General features: G+C 35.3%; 1 protein-coding gene across 1 annotated transcript in view; it reads right to left on the minus strand.

Moving 5' to 3' along the window:
• LOC132702315 (ras-related and estrogen-regulated growth inhibitor) overlaps nucleotides 1-17,853 on the minus strand; it is an 82,419-nt gene that overhangs the window by 22,952 nt on the left and 41,614 nt on the right. Inside the window, exon 3 of the mRNA XM_060670874.1 lies at nucleotides 10,706-10,842. Within this exon, the coding sequence (XP_060526857.1) occupies nucleotides 10,706-10,842 (137 nt within the window). The remainder of the gene's footprint in view (nucleotides 1-10,705; nucleotides 10,843-17,853) is intronic.

Raw genomic sequence — 17,853 nt, forward strand, 5'->3', positions numbered from 1 at the left:
TTCTACTGGAAAGACTCTAGCCTTTAACTATTAGAATAAGCAGAGAGTTGGCGTAGAAGCGTCAATACAGCGTTGCGACCTGCTTATGTGCAGTTTGGTTGCATTGTATTCCTAGTATTTAAGAATGTATTAATATGGAAATAGGACATTGAGATAGACATTGAACTCAAATAGAATGGCCCTCTAGAACAGCCTTACACCTCATAGCAAAAACGTGTTAGCTGACCCCAAAAAAGTTTTTTTTTTGATGAAGCAGTTTGTTAAAACCCTATACAAAAATGGACAGTGTTTCAAATATTTGTGAGAGAAATTTCCGGCCATATCTGATGCCAAGATAAAAGAAGGTATTTTTGTTGGGCCGCAGATAAGAACATCATTATTATCTAACCAAAACACAAAGAACGATGTCGATAAAAAAGTCTGGGTCTCATTTAAAGAAGTAATAGATAAGTTTCTTCGGAACTCTAAGGACGAGAACTACGGCAGCATTATTGTAAATATGTTACAATACTTTCATCGTCTAGGTTGTAATATGAATTCGAAAGTGTATTTCTTGCTTTCACACTTGAACAATCTTCCTGAAAATCTTAAAGCAGTTAGCGAAGAACCGGGAGAGAGGTTTCAACGGTACATTAAAGAAAATGATGGCAGACAACAGCTCTCTGACAGAAGACGAAGATTTCACTCAAAAAAGGATGAGTAAAGTTTTTTTTTCATTTTTTTTTTAACTAGAAGAACCGGGAGAGAGGTTTCAACAGTACGTTAAAGAAAATAATGGCGGACTACAGCTGACAAAAAGACGAAGATTTCACTCAAAAAAGGATGAGTAAAGTTTTTTTTTTTTTCATTTTTTTTTTAACTAGAAGAACCGGGAGAGAGGTTTCAACAGTACATTAAAGAAAATAATGGCGGACTACAGCTGACAAAAAGGCGAAGATTTCACTCAAAAAAGGATGAGTAAAGTTTTTTTTTTCATTTTTTTTAACTAGAAGAACCGGGAGAGAGGTTTCAACAGTACATTAAAGAAAATAATGGCGGACTACAGCTGACAAAAAGACGAAGATTTCACTCAAAAAAGGATGAGTAAAGTTTTTTTTTCATTTTTTTTTAACTAGAAGAACAGGGAAAGAGGCTTCAACAGTACATTAAAGAAAATAATGGCGGACTACAGCTGACAAAAAGACGAAGATTTCACTCAAAAAAGGATGAGTAAAGTTTTTTTTTTTCATTTTTTTAACTATGATTCCACTGAATAAAAAATAAATTGTTTTAGAAATATCGTTTTTTTCCTTTAATATTCGCAAAAAAACCTTACGTGATACAAAAGAAATGCATATAATTTTTGAAATCAGCAACCAAAATTATATAAAATCAATTTTCAAAATAAAAATATCTATCAAAAAGTTTAATTTTGTAGACCTGTATAATTAATATCTACGACAATAATATGATTATTGGGTTATTTTGGCATCATTTTGTCAATATCACTTAAAAAAAATTACTATAAGAAGGAGTCTATATATTACGCTGACTTTTCTTTCGTATTGCATCAATTGTCAACTCACTGGGCATTGTCCAAAATTTCCTGGAAACTACTTATTTTCTCTGAAATCCGGACGTTATTGGCAACGCCGAGCCACGTTGTTGCTATTGTCACAGAATATTACCAGTCTGTGGCATTGTTGTTTTCATTTTCGGTGTTTATTGATTATGATCCTACCACTTTCGTGTTTTGTGACAAAAATGCCGCTCACCCACTGAAAAACTTATTGTGTTTGCTTTCAAAATAGTAAGGAAAAATATGTTTGTACACCGGTACGTGTGGCTTTATGTGCAAGTTAGTATTTTATGTGTGGTACATGGCATTTGAGTCATTAGTTTATTTGGCACGAGCGAGTGCTAATAAACTAGTGACCACAAGTGTTGCGTTCCAAACTTTCTCTACGATCGTTAGTTAGAATGCACATATTCACAAACGTCAAAATTCAAGCGGCGGGTAATATCTCCGAAAACATCCGATTGCTCCCAAAACCTTGCGCTAATATCTCGAGAATATCCGAACTTTCCAACTTTCAATACTCAATGTGTTGTCGTTTCAAAGTTCCTGTATTTTCAGCATAGACAGGGGCCCTATATCTCTAGTAGCCCGTATCTATTGCTATTATCACAATCGTTCCTAATTACAAAATGCTTCTAATTATTAATTTTAAATATTCACGTAAACAACTTTCAGGCTTTTAGTTCGTATTCCTCTTTCAATTTTCGATAGGTAAGAAAAAATTAATTGAGAATTCTTTAAGCAGTGCGTAAAGCACTGGAACCAAGAATAAAAATATTTAAATATTTAAATCAAAACGTATTCTCACTTTCACCACTTTAAAGTAGCACTGTATCGTCTGCATATGTGCAATACAGTGCTGTAAGCCCTGCGCTTGCAAATTTAAGACATATAACGAGTACAACAATGGTTCCAGGGATATTGATAAACAAATTTGACTTGTTTCTTAGTATACCCTGTATACTACAGCGCTTTAGTATGACAACTACGGCCGGACGTCTTTCCCTAGTTTTTCGTTTATTATTATCCTCGCTTTTCCACCTACGTCGAGACAAGTTAAAGGACATCGTCGGGATCAATACGATATCATAACTTCCGATGGGGACATTAAAGTGGCAACATAACGACGACGTATGGCGACGTATATAAAATGAATTTGGGTTGTTAGTTTCCCCCTGCGGTCATATAAATATAGCCGATGGCAGCAAAATTACGGGGAAATGTTTTTTATTTAAAAAAAAAACGGAATCGGAAAATTAGGGGAAAAATTGCGTTCGGGTTCGACGGAGCGTATAGCGAAACAAAAACTAGCAACTCTACCGAGCTTTTTGACGCAAAGTTTTAATTGAAACCGTAATTTGCTGCAAGTGTCCGTGGCAAATGTTCAAACTGTGCTGCGGTGAAATGCGTTCCGATTCGGTTCCATTGTTCGGAAGAAAATAAAATCGCCGGAAAAATGTGCGTTCGTTGTTTGAAACGCGAAATTATTTCACTTGTTTCGCTAAGTGAAATTAGAGCTCCTGGAGCTTTTAAACTTTTAGAGGCCCACGAAAGGATAAAGTTAGGCTTGGGTCTTTCTGTTATTAAAAAGCTTTGAATGTAACAGCACAACTTTTTTCGCAGTGCATGTGATCTCTAAATAATGAAGTAGTAGGCGTACATGAAAATATTATCAAGACATGCCAAAATATGATGACGAACTGGAGTACACACCTAAGAACGAGAGACTCGGAAATAACAATCCCAGACATGAAAATCAGGAGAGGGATATTCCAGGGAGATTCGCTCTCACCTCTCCTGTTCTGTATATCCCTAATACCACTCTCTACCGAATTAAACAGGACGAACACAGGGATGACTTAAAACTGATAGTCAAAAGCGAGACCAACTTAGAAGAACAAATAGTTACAGTACGAAACTTTAGCAAAGAAATTGTTATGCAGTTTGGGCTAAAAAAGTGTGCAAAAGCAATATTCAAAAGAGGCAAGCTAAAAAAAAAGAAAATATAATAGTGAGCGATTTTAAACAACACAGATCAGAACAGAACTGGGTATAGAAATTACAGATGTAAATCAAGAACGCAAATGGCTATATAAAAAGATACTATCACATAAGATCAAGGAAGAATGACAGCGAAAAGCAATGCATTTCCAATATCTATCACAGGTGTTCAACAACCAATCCGTCCACAAAGAAAATAGTCTGAAATGGCTTAAATTAAAAGGAGAAACTGACAATTTAATTATAGCGGCTCAAGGTCATGCTAATATTACCAAATATTTCTCCAAAAACGTTATTGGGCGAAATGTTGAATGAAAATGCAGAATATGCAAAGAACAGGATGAAACAATTCACCATATCATCTCGGAATGCCCGGTCTTAACAAAAAGAGAATACATCGAGAGACACGATAGTGTTGCTAAATTGGTCCATTACAAAATCTCCAAAAAAATATGGGATGGATGTATCCAGAACGTGGTATCAGCACTAACCAGTCCAGGTCACGCAAAAAGAACATATAACAAGCACCTGGAATCAGCGAGTTATAACGGATCGCAGAATTAATGCGAATAAACCGATATAATTGTCAAGGATACGAAAAGTAGTAGATGTTATCTGATTTATATCGCAATCCCAAGTGATTATAACATCAGAGATAAAGAGGCAGAAAAACAACTTAAGTATCGCGACCTAACCATTGAAATTAATAGAATTTGGAAAATGAAAACTGTAATAATCCTACTGATACTAAGAGCAACAGAAGCAGTTTCAACAGCGCTAGATAATCATCTTGCTAAACTCGATATAAATATTACTGTGGACCAACTTCAATCTGTAGCATTATATGGAACAGACCACATTATAAGAAAAGTTATTGCTTAATCTTTTACCTTAGGGATATAGTATATCTCCGGTAGCATGATCAACGCAAGCGAACAACAAAGAAGCTGTGATATAACAAAAATAATAATAATGATAATAATAATAGTAATAATACTTTTTACAACACTTCTTCTGAATTCCCCCTGCGTCGGTTTTTGCTTTGGTTGTATATATAACGAGGAGCATATACACCGTCTCGGATGACTGATTCCCAAATTGGTGACAGGTAGAGACCTGAGTCGCGGTTAAGATTGTTAGGTTGTCTATAGATTTCTATTTTTTCTATGTCCGGTTTCATGAGTGTGATCGCCAACAGCTGATTAGTTTATCTGTCTTAGTCCCAAGGCTCTTTCGTGTTCTTTGATCCTAGTTGATATTTTTCTTCCGGGCTCTCCAATGTATTCTTTACCGCATATGCATGGAATGCTGTAAACTCCTGGCATCTCAAATGGAATTTTGTCTTTGACGGACCGAAGATGTTGAGAGATTTTGGACAAGTGGTAAATGTAGTTTTGACGTTATACTTCTTTAGAACTTTTGATATGTGGTCGGTGATGTTTTGAATGTAAGGAAGGGCCACATTGGCAAGTGTAGGATTGCTTTCGGCCTCATTGCTATTGGAAGGCTGTGGTGAAGTGTATTTTTTGATGGAACGCTTAATATCTTTAATGTGGAAATTATTAGAGAGAAGAGCAGACGTAAGGTGTTTTAATTCTGTTTTCAGTGACTCGGGCTGAGCTAGTTTTACGGCTCTGTAAACAAGAGAGTTGGTAACCGATTATTTTTGGGCCGGATGGTGATGTGACCATACATTAAGGTATCGGTCTGTGTGCGTAGGTTTTCTGTCAACACAATGACCCAATGTTAGGTCTGGTTTTCTATTGATAAGAATATCTAAGAATGGAAGGTTATTATTAGTTTCCAACTCAGTGGTAAAACGTATGTTAGGGTGTATAGATTTTAAATGTCTAAGAAAATCTACTAGGGTTTCTTGACCATGATGATTTCAACTCAGCAAAAACCGACACAGGAGAAATCCAGAAGTTTTTTAAAAAGTATTACAGTAGCCTGTGGAAGTTTCTATGAAAACTTAATAATAGTAATTTTAATAATAATAATAATAATAATAATAATAATAATAATAATAATAATAATAGACTTTAGACTTTATTGGCCATTAAATACATTACAAGAACAACAAATGGCAAGTCACAATATCAAACACATTCTAATAACATTCATAGAGAGCAACATAATTATCAGATAGACAAACACCAAACATTGAAACAAAAATTAGGTAAAAAAAAGTAAATAAATAAATAAATAAATTCCCAATTAGTATTATGGAGACACTCGTGACGCAACACGGATGTACTCATCTGCAATATAGAATGCGTTCTTCAATAGAAATTGTTTTATTATATTACAAAATTTAGTGAATGGCAGATCCTTGACAACGGTTGGTAGAACATTGTAGTAATTAATGTACCATTTATTTAACTCGGATGTGCGCAGCCTAGAATGGCCCTGGACAATTAATTCAGATCCCCTGGTGTAGTGATTGTGGCGATCACAGTGCTTAGGCATATCGTTCTTTAGCTCATGTATGAGAGTGACTGTATAGTCAATAAACAGTGATGGTAAGGTCAAAATATTAACCTTTCAGCGAGCAAGAGTTCAAGTTTTTCTACAAATATAGAAAAATTGCCTCTAGTCAGAGCGATAAACATTGATTAAAATAAGATTAAGCACTGGTATCTCCACACCACAAAACTCTGCGTGAAGATCCAGACAATATTTACTCAGATTAAGACTGCTACAGGCAATATTATTTTTAACATATATAGCAGTTCCTCCTCTGGAGGTACTGAGACGACAATAATATCCAACTAATTTATAATTGTGAACCTTAATAATATTAAGCAACTCCTCACCATTTACAAAATGTTCACAGAAACATACAATGTCAAAACCAATAGAATTTAGATATTCAGTAACCACATCGAGTTTACTTAGGAGACCCTGCACATTGTAGCTCAAGATATTAATGCTGTTCCTACCTCCATCGGTAGTCTTGGGTCGGGATTCTCACTCACTAGACGTCTCTCTGTTGATACTGGAATTGGATCGGTTTTTTCTCTTGTCAGACGCCTGGGGAAAAAATGATTTATCAACACACCCGTGGGCCAGATGGAAGTATCCAGAATTTTTTGCGCTTCGTGATCCATGGCCGATACCCTAAATGAGGAGTAACTCTCAGGATACAGACTACAGAAAATTGTATATTCACACGTCAAAAAACTACACTAACAGTACCCGGATCCAATACTTATATATACTTATAAATATTTATACCTTTTTATAATGGGTATTTTATTTGTTATTATCAATTTTTTAATATGGTGTCATCTATAGAATAAACGCAATATTTTATTAAATGTGTTTTTATTATATTTTTGCAAATATCAAGAGTTACCTGATCTTGTCTGGATTTATTTTTCGAGTTTCTTAATAATTGTTCATAAGCTCTCCTTTTTGCAGTAGATATAGACATCTTATAGTTGTTTTTATCGATTAATATAGCTCGCAAAGATATGGATCATTTTTCATATTACACATAATTTTTATCATAGATATAATCTCTTTTTTGTTTTTTATGTCCTTATTAAACCAGCTTACTATGGGTTCCTGTCTATTAGGAAATGTTTTCCTAAGACTGAAACACTCCACAACATATCTTGAATATCTATCAATCATGAGGTAAGCTAATAGTCAGTATCCCTTTTACCGTCATTAAATATATCCCAATCCTTTCCAGAAAGCAGCGTTATAAGTGCTAGGCAGGTAATTATTATATTTAACATTGGCAAAAATATTTTCTTACCTTCGTAGAATCTTATAAACCATAAATGCACAAAATAAAACATGACAACCCAATTCCAAAGCATCAATCCTTGTTGTATTCTTTCAAACATAAAGTTGTAAACACCACTGGCAAAACATTATATTAAATGTATGGATGATATTTATATTTCGTCAACATCCTCTGACCGTCAGTTTTTGGCAACAAATTTCTTTTTTAACTTACGAACACGATGACGAAGGTGTTGTTCTACATGTCCTAAAACATTTATCTCTTTTCTTTCTCTGTTTCCTTTATTGTATGTTTTTTTGTAATTTTTGCTCAACTAAATTTGTTGTATAAAATATATTAATATATCATATTTTTCATTGTTAACAGAACTTACTAATTATTAGTGAAACGAAAATATCAAAAGAACAGGAAAGTGCTTTAAGTCTAAAGTTTGTTTTTATCGGTTGTCATATGGATATTGATATTTGGTTAACTGCATCTTAAGCAAAACGTTCACTATTAACAACTTTTGATTAGTCAATTAAGAAGTGGTGGATTGAAGGTCAATTGACCAGCCTCAACACTAATTGCAATACAAAAATAAAACGAAAAACCAGTTCAGCATTTTTGGAGCAAATCACCATAGAACATTGAAATGGAAATATATTGTGTTAGGCTTCCATTAGCAAATACGACCACCAAATGAGTATGCGTCTTCACCTTGGCCTCAATTACTGTTAACGGCTAACACGATATTATTTACAAAGCTTTATCAACTATTTTTTAATGTAACATCGTTTTGACGATAACAAATGAATGAAATAGTTACTTTCGTTTACTTTAAATATTGAAAAACTTGCACTTACCTTAATTTGATCACGAAGAACTGATATAATAGCATTACATACTTCTGATACAATTAGGGAACTTGCTTGTTTGGAAATTCGAAATACGTAAGAGAAGTATGTGAATCTCCCGTTGGAGGCGTTCCAATGGAGATGTAGTAGCTCCATTATTGGTCTTTTTGAATTAAAGGTGAAATTTTGTATGGAAAGTAAGATATATCATTTTTCTTTAACGAACTTAAAGGACGTACGACACCATGTGAGTTTCTCTCTATAAGACTTGGTCTAATCTAACATTTACTTGTTTCTACTGCAATTGTAATATAATTACCACTGCAGCTGCTGCTGCCTCTAAATCTTCGTTGAACCACATTGTTTAAAAAACTAGGAATACACACAGTTCTTCTACTCCCTTCAGTAAAATACCTAATTATACGCTTATATAGCGTGTGGGAAACGTCACTGTAAGACGTGAGTTTCTTGTCCTACAGATCCGAACTTCAAACATTTCCGCCTGTATGTGTGTGTGTAGGGGGGGGCGAGGTTTCGAAAAGGGGATCCTCCAACAGATGAGACTTGACGTACAGGGACACTTACGCGATCGAGTGATAGATAAATAAACATAATATATGTTTAGGCTAGAACCAGCGATTTTTATAGGGATATCAACTTTAATACTAAACAGGAATTTAATTAATTGTAGGTAGTAAATTCGTTGGGTAGGTAAGTTAAAATGCAGAACACAACTGCGCAACAAATAGTTTTTCACCACAACTCAACAAAGTAAAATTGACTTAATATTTTAGTTTACAAAAAAGACATTTTGCATGTTTAGTGGAATAACGTCGTATTTTATAACATTATTTAACCTTTTGTACGTTTATAGGTTAATAAATAATGAAATATAATAATATACAATAATAATAATCATAATAATAAAATATTATAATAAATATAAAAGATGTATTAGATGTACAGAAACAAAATATCAAACACCAGGAAATGTTGAACAGAATATTGTATTCATTTTAAGGACAATACAATACAAGGCAGGAATTTTAAGAGTTTCAAGCATGTCTAAGAGGGAAATTAGGCCGAAAGAATATACGCAATCGACTTACGACAAGGTAAGGAAATTATTAGTATCAAAAATTATTGTATGAATGTGTAGTACATTACACTCACTGTACTACCGAAACTATATAAGTATTAATAAATTTCAATTATGTTTATGTAATTTTAGAAATGCAGATGGTGTCTTACTAGTTTTCTTCCTATCAGTATGTACCCCTATGCATGAAATTGAATATACCTGCAGAACTGGAAGACTTGACTAGAGTTCTGGGAGCAAGCAAGTGACCTAGACATTAGTTTTATAATAAATACATTTTACGTTTACCAAAAAAATTACTGCTAACTCATGGTAAGGTGTATAAAGGTTGAGGTTACTTTTGTCATAAAAATACAAAATGTCTTATAGGCTTTTACTTGGACAAAAAAGGTGGATGGAAGACAATTATCGCGAAAATACTATGTGTTAGGAATAATTATTAAAATGATAGTTTTAAATTTTTGTTTCATTTCAACCATTGGAACAGTTTTACATCAGAAAAGGTGAACAATCAATATAAATATTTTCTGATACACCAATGCAACAAAAGATTTCGTGGGGCCATCAAGAGCGGAACATTTCAGGGCCGCCCTGGGGCCGTTAGTCCAGAAGCTAGGTCTACGATGCTGCAGATTTTAAGTGTTTTTGTATCACTATAACTATATTTTTATGTGATTCTCATGTATTATTTATGATCGCCCATAAATGTTCTCGTCATCTATTTGGCTAAAAATGAAATGTTAAATGAGTGATACACCCCAAAAACTTTTGCTTTTAATCATTAACCGAACTTGCTGACCGTTTCGCCAATCATCAGTTTCATCATCAATCAATCATCAGTATTACAGTAACCTGTGGACATTCCAATTCTCTACAGAGTGGTCCAGAGGGTCCGTAAGTAATTTTTAGATTCCAGGTGGGAAAAAATCCAAAAACACTTTAGTAAGGCGCTTATTCAGAAAATGAAGTTCTCAACGTTGTCCCCTATAAAATTTAGAAAAATGTTGGCAGACGTCAATTATAAGATTAGCCGGTGGCAGCAATAAATAGGAGGCGATAACGACGAAAAATATTCAAGAAGATTTACTTTTTAATCAAAAGTATTCTTTTCAATGCTGCCTTCGATAAAATTAATCTATATTTTTTTCATGGGAATTCATGAGTTTTGTGGGGATTTAGCACCCGATGTACGTCCTCTATGTCCTGTATATTTAAAACAAGCAGCATTTTGCTAATTCATATTCGTATTCGTATTCTTATCTAGTATCGACTGTCAAACTACAAAGTCTCCTTATTTCGATATAAAAATCACGTCATTCATTTCCGGTGCGAAACGAGACTCATCGAGACTTTCCGAAGCGAACCCGAACTCGTTCGTGATTTTGGATACTATGAACATTCGACAGTTTGTGGTGTTCCCACCGCACCTTATACAGTATATCAGGGATACTTACATGGGGTTGCCCGGCCGTGTCCAATATTTCGAAGTAGACCATTTCGTTGTCGATGACGGTGTGGAAGGTGTACACTTTCTCCAACGTCGGGTCGTATTCGCCGATGTATCTTCTCGTTATAAATCTTACAACCATCGCTGCAAATAATAATTTATCATTTGCACTTGTCAATTTTTGCATCGACAGAATTGAATAAAATTGTTACATAAACTTTTCCTATTCTATTTCGAGTTAAAACGAATTTTACTTTCGAGACGAAACTCGATTTTAACTAAAGGAGTTGCAGATGTAAATGGCATTTGTCTCCTGCCCGAAACTTTTTGAATTTGGTGTAAATTCCGCTGGAAGATATGAAAAAGATGTGAAAGTGTGTTAAAAAGTTACGGGCACAAGGTTGACGAGCCCTCCGGTAATAAGATGGCGGAAAATATTTTTTCCTCCGTCATGCTCAATGGCAACTTCGACGTTGAGAGCATTTAATATACGCTGGTAATTTTTTTTTATTTTTCAGATGTGAGCAGTCCTATTATACAGAGTGCTGCAGTACCTTAGCCGTACTATAGAAAGCCATAAGAAATTTTTGACATTAGTAGTGCAAAATCACACTACAGAAGTACAAATAAAAAGGTAACAAATGTCGTGGCATTCGCAAAGCGGAAACATTTGACAGAAATCATACAGGGTGCGGCAAAATGATAGGTACTATTTGGGATGTTATTAAAAACCAAACTCCATAAAGCAAACATTTTTTTGCGATTATTTTTGAAATGTACATTTTATGCCATTTAGGAAGGTTATTTTTTAAAAATGATGTCTTTTAAATGACGGCCATTATTGCCGATGCACTCTTGTAAGTTCTCGCGGAAGCGCATCATTACCCGATGGACCATTTCTTGGGGAATTGGGGCAATTTCTTGTCTTATGGCTGCCTTTAATTCTCCCAAAGTCCGCGGACGATGTGTGAAAACTCTCGTTTTCAGGTAACCCCAAAGAAAAAAGTCGCAAGGCGACAAATCAGGCGAACGTGGCGGCCAGCCAAGATCACCTCGTAAAGACACCACTTTGTTTAGGAACATTTCTTGAAGTAGATTTAGTGAACGACGCGTTGTGTGGGATGTAGCACCATCCTGCTGGAACCAAAGATGTTCTCTTTGATCGTTGTTCAACTCGTTCACTTTTGAACGCAGGAAATTGTTAAGCATATCAAAATATCGATTTCCGTTGACTGTTACCGTTATTCCATCTTCTTCGAAAAATTGAGGACCCCACACGCCGAACTATGAGGTTGCACACCAGACGGTGACTTTTGGACTGTGAAGAGGTCGCTCATGAAGTTCCTGTGGACTATTTCCTGACTAATAACGGAAATTTTGCTTATTTACTGTACCCGAGAGGTGAAAGTGAGCTTTATCGCTAGACATGAATACAGCGCCTCTGGGAATGCTTTTGAAGAATATCCCGGCATAAATTTTTACGGGTTTCAAAATCTATTGCACTAAATTCCTGCACTACCATCAGCTGAGTATAACCTCTGAGTGTTCTGAGAGAAAATGCAAAAACAAAAATTCCCGGCTCCCTACAGAGACCCACTGGCAAAATTATAGTCTGTCTCTTTGGTAGCTATTGCTTTAGGAACGGAAGTAGAAGATGGAAGAAGAAGATTCGAAATAAGTGCAGTTTAAGAGAACTTACATTGTTGAAATGTTGCTTTGGAAGGTTTGACTTGATGAGACAAGATGATTAGCTATTACAGAATCCAAGCCAAATCAATGAAACAGATTTGAAAAACTTCAAGAGCAATTTTATTTGTTACACATACAGTTTGTTTTTACGTATAACTTGAGCTGGAAACGGAGTTTCGTAATATATAATGGTATTCTAAAACTTTTTATCATTCTTAATATCTACTTTGCTTACCGTACGCATTGATAGCGAAATTCAAGAGGTGAATTAGATTGGCGAAATAAAAAATATCCAGAGTACCAGAAAGCCAAAGTTTTAATCAGTGGGTACTCGTTGGCGCCAAACAACAACAAAGTCGCAAAATCCCAAGGATGAATGGAAAGGAAAAAGTTATATGTAAAACTGATAGATAGAAAAACAAAGTAGTAGATAAAAAATAAAACGAAAGTAAGAGACGCTGGAGTGGAGGTAGGGAACATGAGACAAAAAGACAGGCGGAGCAAAGGTGTTATAAACTATAGACTCAATTAGGATGGACCGAGGATCTGAAAACCCATACTGGATCTAGATCGGTGTGCCGGGCGACAGACACAGAAGAATGGGGAAGACCAAAGGAGGTTTATCTCATAAAATGTTGTTCCAATAAATAGGAAAAAAATCTGGGGTATAAAACAAGGAAATTAAAACAAATTTGTTTGCTGATTGCCTAGGTAAAGCTTCCAGGCTCGTTTCAAACACGTTTCTCTCTCGAGATGAATTCGTGGAATTTAAACGGGCATTAGATCAAAACAGAATTCTGGTTTTGTCCGAAACCCCGCAAAGAGATAACGCGCAATTTGGGGAAAGTTATATAATCCTCGCCTCGAGCACTCAAACATAACTGTCAACCGCACGAGATCCGATCTTCGGGTTTCGAACTCCGGTCAGTCGAAAAAGTGCGTTTCAGGGATTCCTGCCTTTGACGTCGGGCTATCAATTGAATCGCACCTACCCGCATGTCGTCCCATTCAACCGCAGCACTATTTATGACGAGGACTGATTTTACATGAAAGGGTTTTGGTTGTACAGTGCGTCCCATTTGTGATGGTTTTACAAAACTATAATTATTCTTTTGTTGTCCATTCTACTAATTCTGCTCCTTCCATTCCCTTTTCCAAGCCGAATAACCAATTATTAACGTTTTCCACCTTGCTCGTCCTTCTTAAATTTTCGCTCCTCTCTCAGTCCAAGAGCATCTTCACAGTTATTCCACAAAGTACCCTTATTTGGGTTGTCTCCAGTAGTTGTCCAGTTTTCAAAAACGGTTGGTCCTACCATTGCCTTGTATATTCTCAAGTATTTTAATATTTCTATTTAGCCATACTATGTCATTCAAACCTCCTGCTATTCTTGTTGCCATCGTCGCCATCGAATTTTTCGAAAGCATAAGTGCTTTACATTGAAACTTATATCTCGTCAACGGACCGTCGTACGGCGTCGTCGTTGGTACAGATGGAATCAGCGTCAAAAGAAAACGTTTTTAATTTTTTGTTTGTTCTTTCGCTCTCTGTTCTTTGTAAACGCGGCATTAAATAACCATAACTTTGGAACGGTTTAATTTACGGCATCAGATTTGGCTCTCTTTAAGCAGTTCATAAGCCAGTAAAAAATGTCCACGATCGGGCCTCGGCGGCCAACTTTTTTCGACTTTTGGCTGTCTTTTTTACATTGCTATGAAACACGATAGGTGTCCGAAATTTATCAACTTGTAAGTTGGCATACGCATGAAGCCTAAGGAACGTTTGCAAGGGTCTATGAAAAACTTGTTGAACCGGAACGTGAAGAAGATTCGTCTCCACAAGAGTTTACTCTTTTTCAAAAACATACAGGGTGCGTCGTGTATTCGCAAAAAATTGAAAAATAGGCCCTTCTTTCAATGAAAATTGATCACAACTTTTACATGACGATGTAGCCTTTATAGACTACTATAGAATGTTCAGGCCATTTCGTGCTATATTAAGAAAACTAATAGTTGTCTCACATTTGCAGCTAAGAACGTCAAATTTAGCAGGGAGGTAAAAGTCCATACCCACATCCAAGCTGAAGAAAAGCTTTTTTTTGCTTATTTTGGCTTCCAGAAAAAAAGTAATTTCTTCAAAACTATTAACTTGATGGGCAACATTATTTAACCAGGAGACGCGGAAGATCCGGTACTATAATTTTCACTTTTCATTTATATACAGTGTATTTCAGTTATTGGAAAAAATCTAAAAGACCCTGAAAATTGTTCTTTTCGAAAATAAATTATCAGTCGTAATTCAAAATTCCTAAAAAAGGAGGTTATATCATTTATAAAGTGCTTGGCCCGCATCGAGAGCTACAATTTTTGTATTTGCGGTTTTTATCATTAGAGACACATAGAGGCCCTGCCTATTATTTTTGAGTAGGTCAGTTCAGCGTGCGCATGCGCGAGATTTAAAATTTCGTTTTTAACCAGTGGCAGCTCTATTGACAAATTCTGAAGTAGGACTTGCGGCTTTCAACACACAACATGGCCGTTGACAGACCGTCGATGTTTGGATGCGGCATTTTAAAGACAGTATTATCTCAAAATATGTCGAATTTCTATTAAATTTTCAGGCAAAAAAGGAGTTAAGATCTAGAAAAGCAATGCAGAATTGGAGCACCCACGTCAGCGTCCGTTTAATTTGGTGTTTTTGGTCTTCAAGCCATGTAGATAGCAATTTCCACATGTTTATATAAGCATAAATCGCAAAGCGTTAGTTTTCATAACCTCATAGGTTTAACCTCCATTGAAATAACTTTGAGATGTTATATATCGAACATGCAACATCTAAGTGAAAAAATGTTAAAGAAACACCTCCTATAGACAGTAATTGAGGGGGTAAATCTCGGAAACGTGGGAGGTGCAGGGTTATAACCTCTACTTCTGGCAATTTTGCAGTTATGTACAGGATGTGCTGGTAGTGGACAAAAAATCTATAGGAACGTGAAAATTGCCGTTTTTTTGGTTAAACCGCTATCCGTAAATGAAAAACTGTAAAAGAGGGGGTAGTTTGGTTTAAATAGAGTCAAGAGCAGCAGAGTACGCAAAATTTGGAAAAAAAAAGAACATCATGGGAAATCGCTATTGCTGCTTCAAATTTATATATATACCAAAATTTGCCGTAACTTTGAAGTTAGCCGAGACGTGTAAGACACAAAATTACATCGATTTTACTGAAGTGCGATAGTGGTCCGCAGGAGCGCGATAGAAAAACAAGGACGCAAAAGCAATCTTGTTATCTATGCTCTTATCTCTGCCTCAACATCACCATATCCCGAGTACTTAAGTTTCATTACCTGCTGGATACAACCCCTAGTTTCAGCTTAATGTGTGTACCGCCAAACGTGCATTGCTTCTGATTACTTCGTCCATGATGATGTTGAAGAGGGAGTTACCTTGTCGAATACCACAAACCACTGGTAATGGTTTTGGTTTGCTTGGTTTTATTTTTGCTTCGAACTGGTTCGCTTCATATTTATATTTTATAGTTTTGATGAGGTTTTGTGGAATTCTAGCTAGTCTGTTGTATTCAATTGATTTTTTCAGTTATATTTATTATAACAAAGATAACGTCTATGCATCATCTGCTCGACCTACATTTTTGCCTTCTTCAAGACCTTAACCGATACAGAAGATTCGTTAATAGTATTAGAGTAGCCTATGGAAGTCTCTTTGAGTCTTCGAACAAGTGTTTATGGACATCAAGCGCAACAGCAGAAAATTATTGACTGGCTTGACTGTTTCTGCCCTTGTGTTACGTTGCAGACACCATAACGCTATTCCTAATTTTCTTAAAATATCCCACATCAAAACCGCAAATCTTGCTTTGCTTAATTGAGGAAAAAAATCCGTTGTACCCGCAAAAAAGTAGGCCAAATCAAGAAGACTTTGCTGTCTCTATATCTTGAAATTGCTTTCATCTTGTCCCCAACCGAATTAGATACCTTTTAAATATGATTCAAAAATTGAAAAACTTAACACCACTAAACAACTACCGCACAATGCTAAAAAGCGCAAAAACTGAAAATGTGCGTTTAAACAAATTTTCTATACAGGGTGTTTTCTAATTTCGTTTTAAAAAGAATACTTCATATGAACATATGTCCTAAACGTCTTAACTTTTGAGATACAGGGTAGTAAAGTTTTCAAAAATGAAATTTATTTTTTTAATATCTGTAATACCACTTTAAATATTTGAATTAAATTTGCACACATGTACTATGTATCAAGGGGCATTATTTATTGTTTTTAAATACACCAGACTGTAATAAGAACTCCATATATTGAAGTAGTAGTTTTAAATTCTGTTTTTGAAACCTGATCTTAGTACTAGAAAAATTGGAAATAATCTTAATATCTCCCATGGCTTAGTTTGGAAAATTTTGCACGATTTTCTATTGTACCCATATCACATTCAAAGAGTCCAAGCGTTACTTCCCAGAGATTTTTTGGACAAAATTGCGCATTATCCCTTGTTTGGCCAAGAAATACTACTTACAGTTGAAGCTAACTTTCCCAGAAATTTCCACAATAAGCATATTTGGGCCGATGAAAACTCCCATGCCAACATCAAGAATAGTTTTCGGTAAATGTTTGGGCTGGAATTGTTGGAAATTGACTAGTTGAACCCTTTTTCTTGTCAGAAAGGCTCAATAGTCATAATTGTCGCCGGCTTTTAGAAGAGCATTTGCTGATATTGCTAGAAGAGGTACTATATTTAATTAGGAACGGAATGTGGTTTATGCATGACGGCGAGCCTGGTCACTTTAGAGAATATTTATATCACACGTTCAATAACCGATCGTATCCCATTTAACACTGCAGAAGAGCTGAGGGGTCATATAAGAACTTCCTGCGATTTAATATGAAACACTGAACGTGGGCAATATGAGGAAAAGAGTTGAAGCGTGTATCCTTCAAGGTGGAGGATACTTTCAACAACTTATCTAGTTTCTATGTTCTCTTTTTTTTCAAAAAGATTATTATTAATTTATTAACAGTAGTAAGCAGGTTTTTCTTTTTTTTAAATAAGAATCGTTTATTATTTATCTCGTCGTAAATTTAAAAAGAATAGTCTTCTATTTATTTCTCTGAAAGACTCTGATTGGTATCTAAAAATTAGATATTTTGTTTTAGATAGATATTTTATTTTTCACAAAAAAAGTTTTCGATTTAACCAGTGCAGTCGCGACCCAATTAACCAAAATATTATTTGTTCATAGACAGTCAATGCCATGCCACTGATTTTATCTAAAAAGTATTGACATTTGCATTCATTTCTGAGCATATTTGTTATCCTATTTTTTTTTAGTTCGTTGATATTTAAAAAATATATTTAATTTTTGAAAACTGGACCACCCTGTATCTCAACAGTTAAGATATTTAAGGCATATGTTTATATGAAGTTTTCTTTTTAAAA

This window comes from Cylas formicarius, unplaced genomic scaffold (assembly GCF_029955315.1).
Source record: "Cylas formicarius isolate icCylForm1 unplaced genomic scaffold, icCylForm1.1 PGA_scaffold_5__7_contigs__length_24384050, whole genome shotgun sequence".
Lineage (NCBI taxonomy): Eukaryota > Metazoa > Arthropoda > Insecta > Coleoptera > Brentidae > Cylas > Cylas formicarius.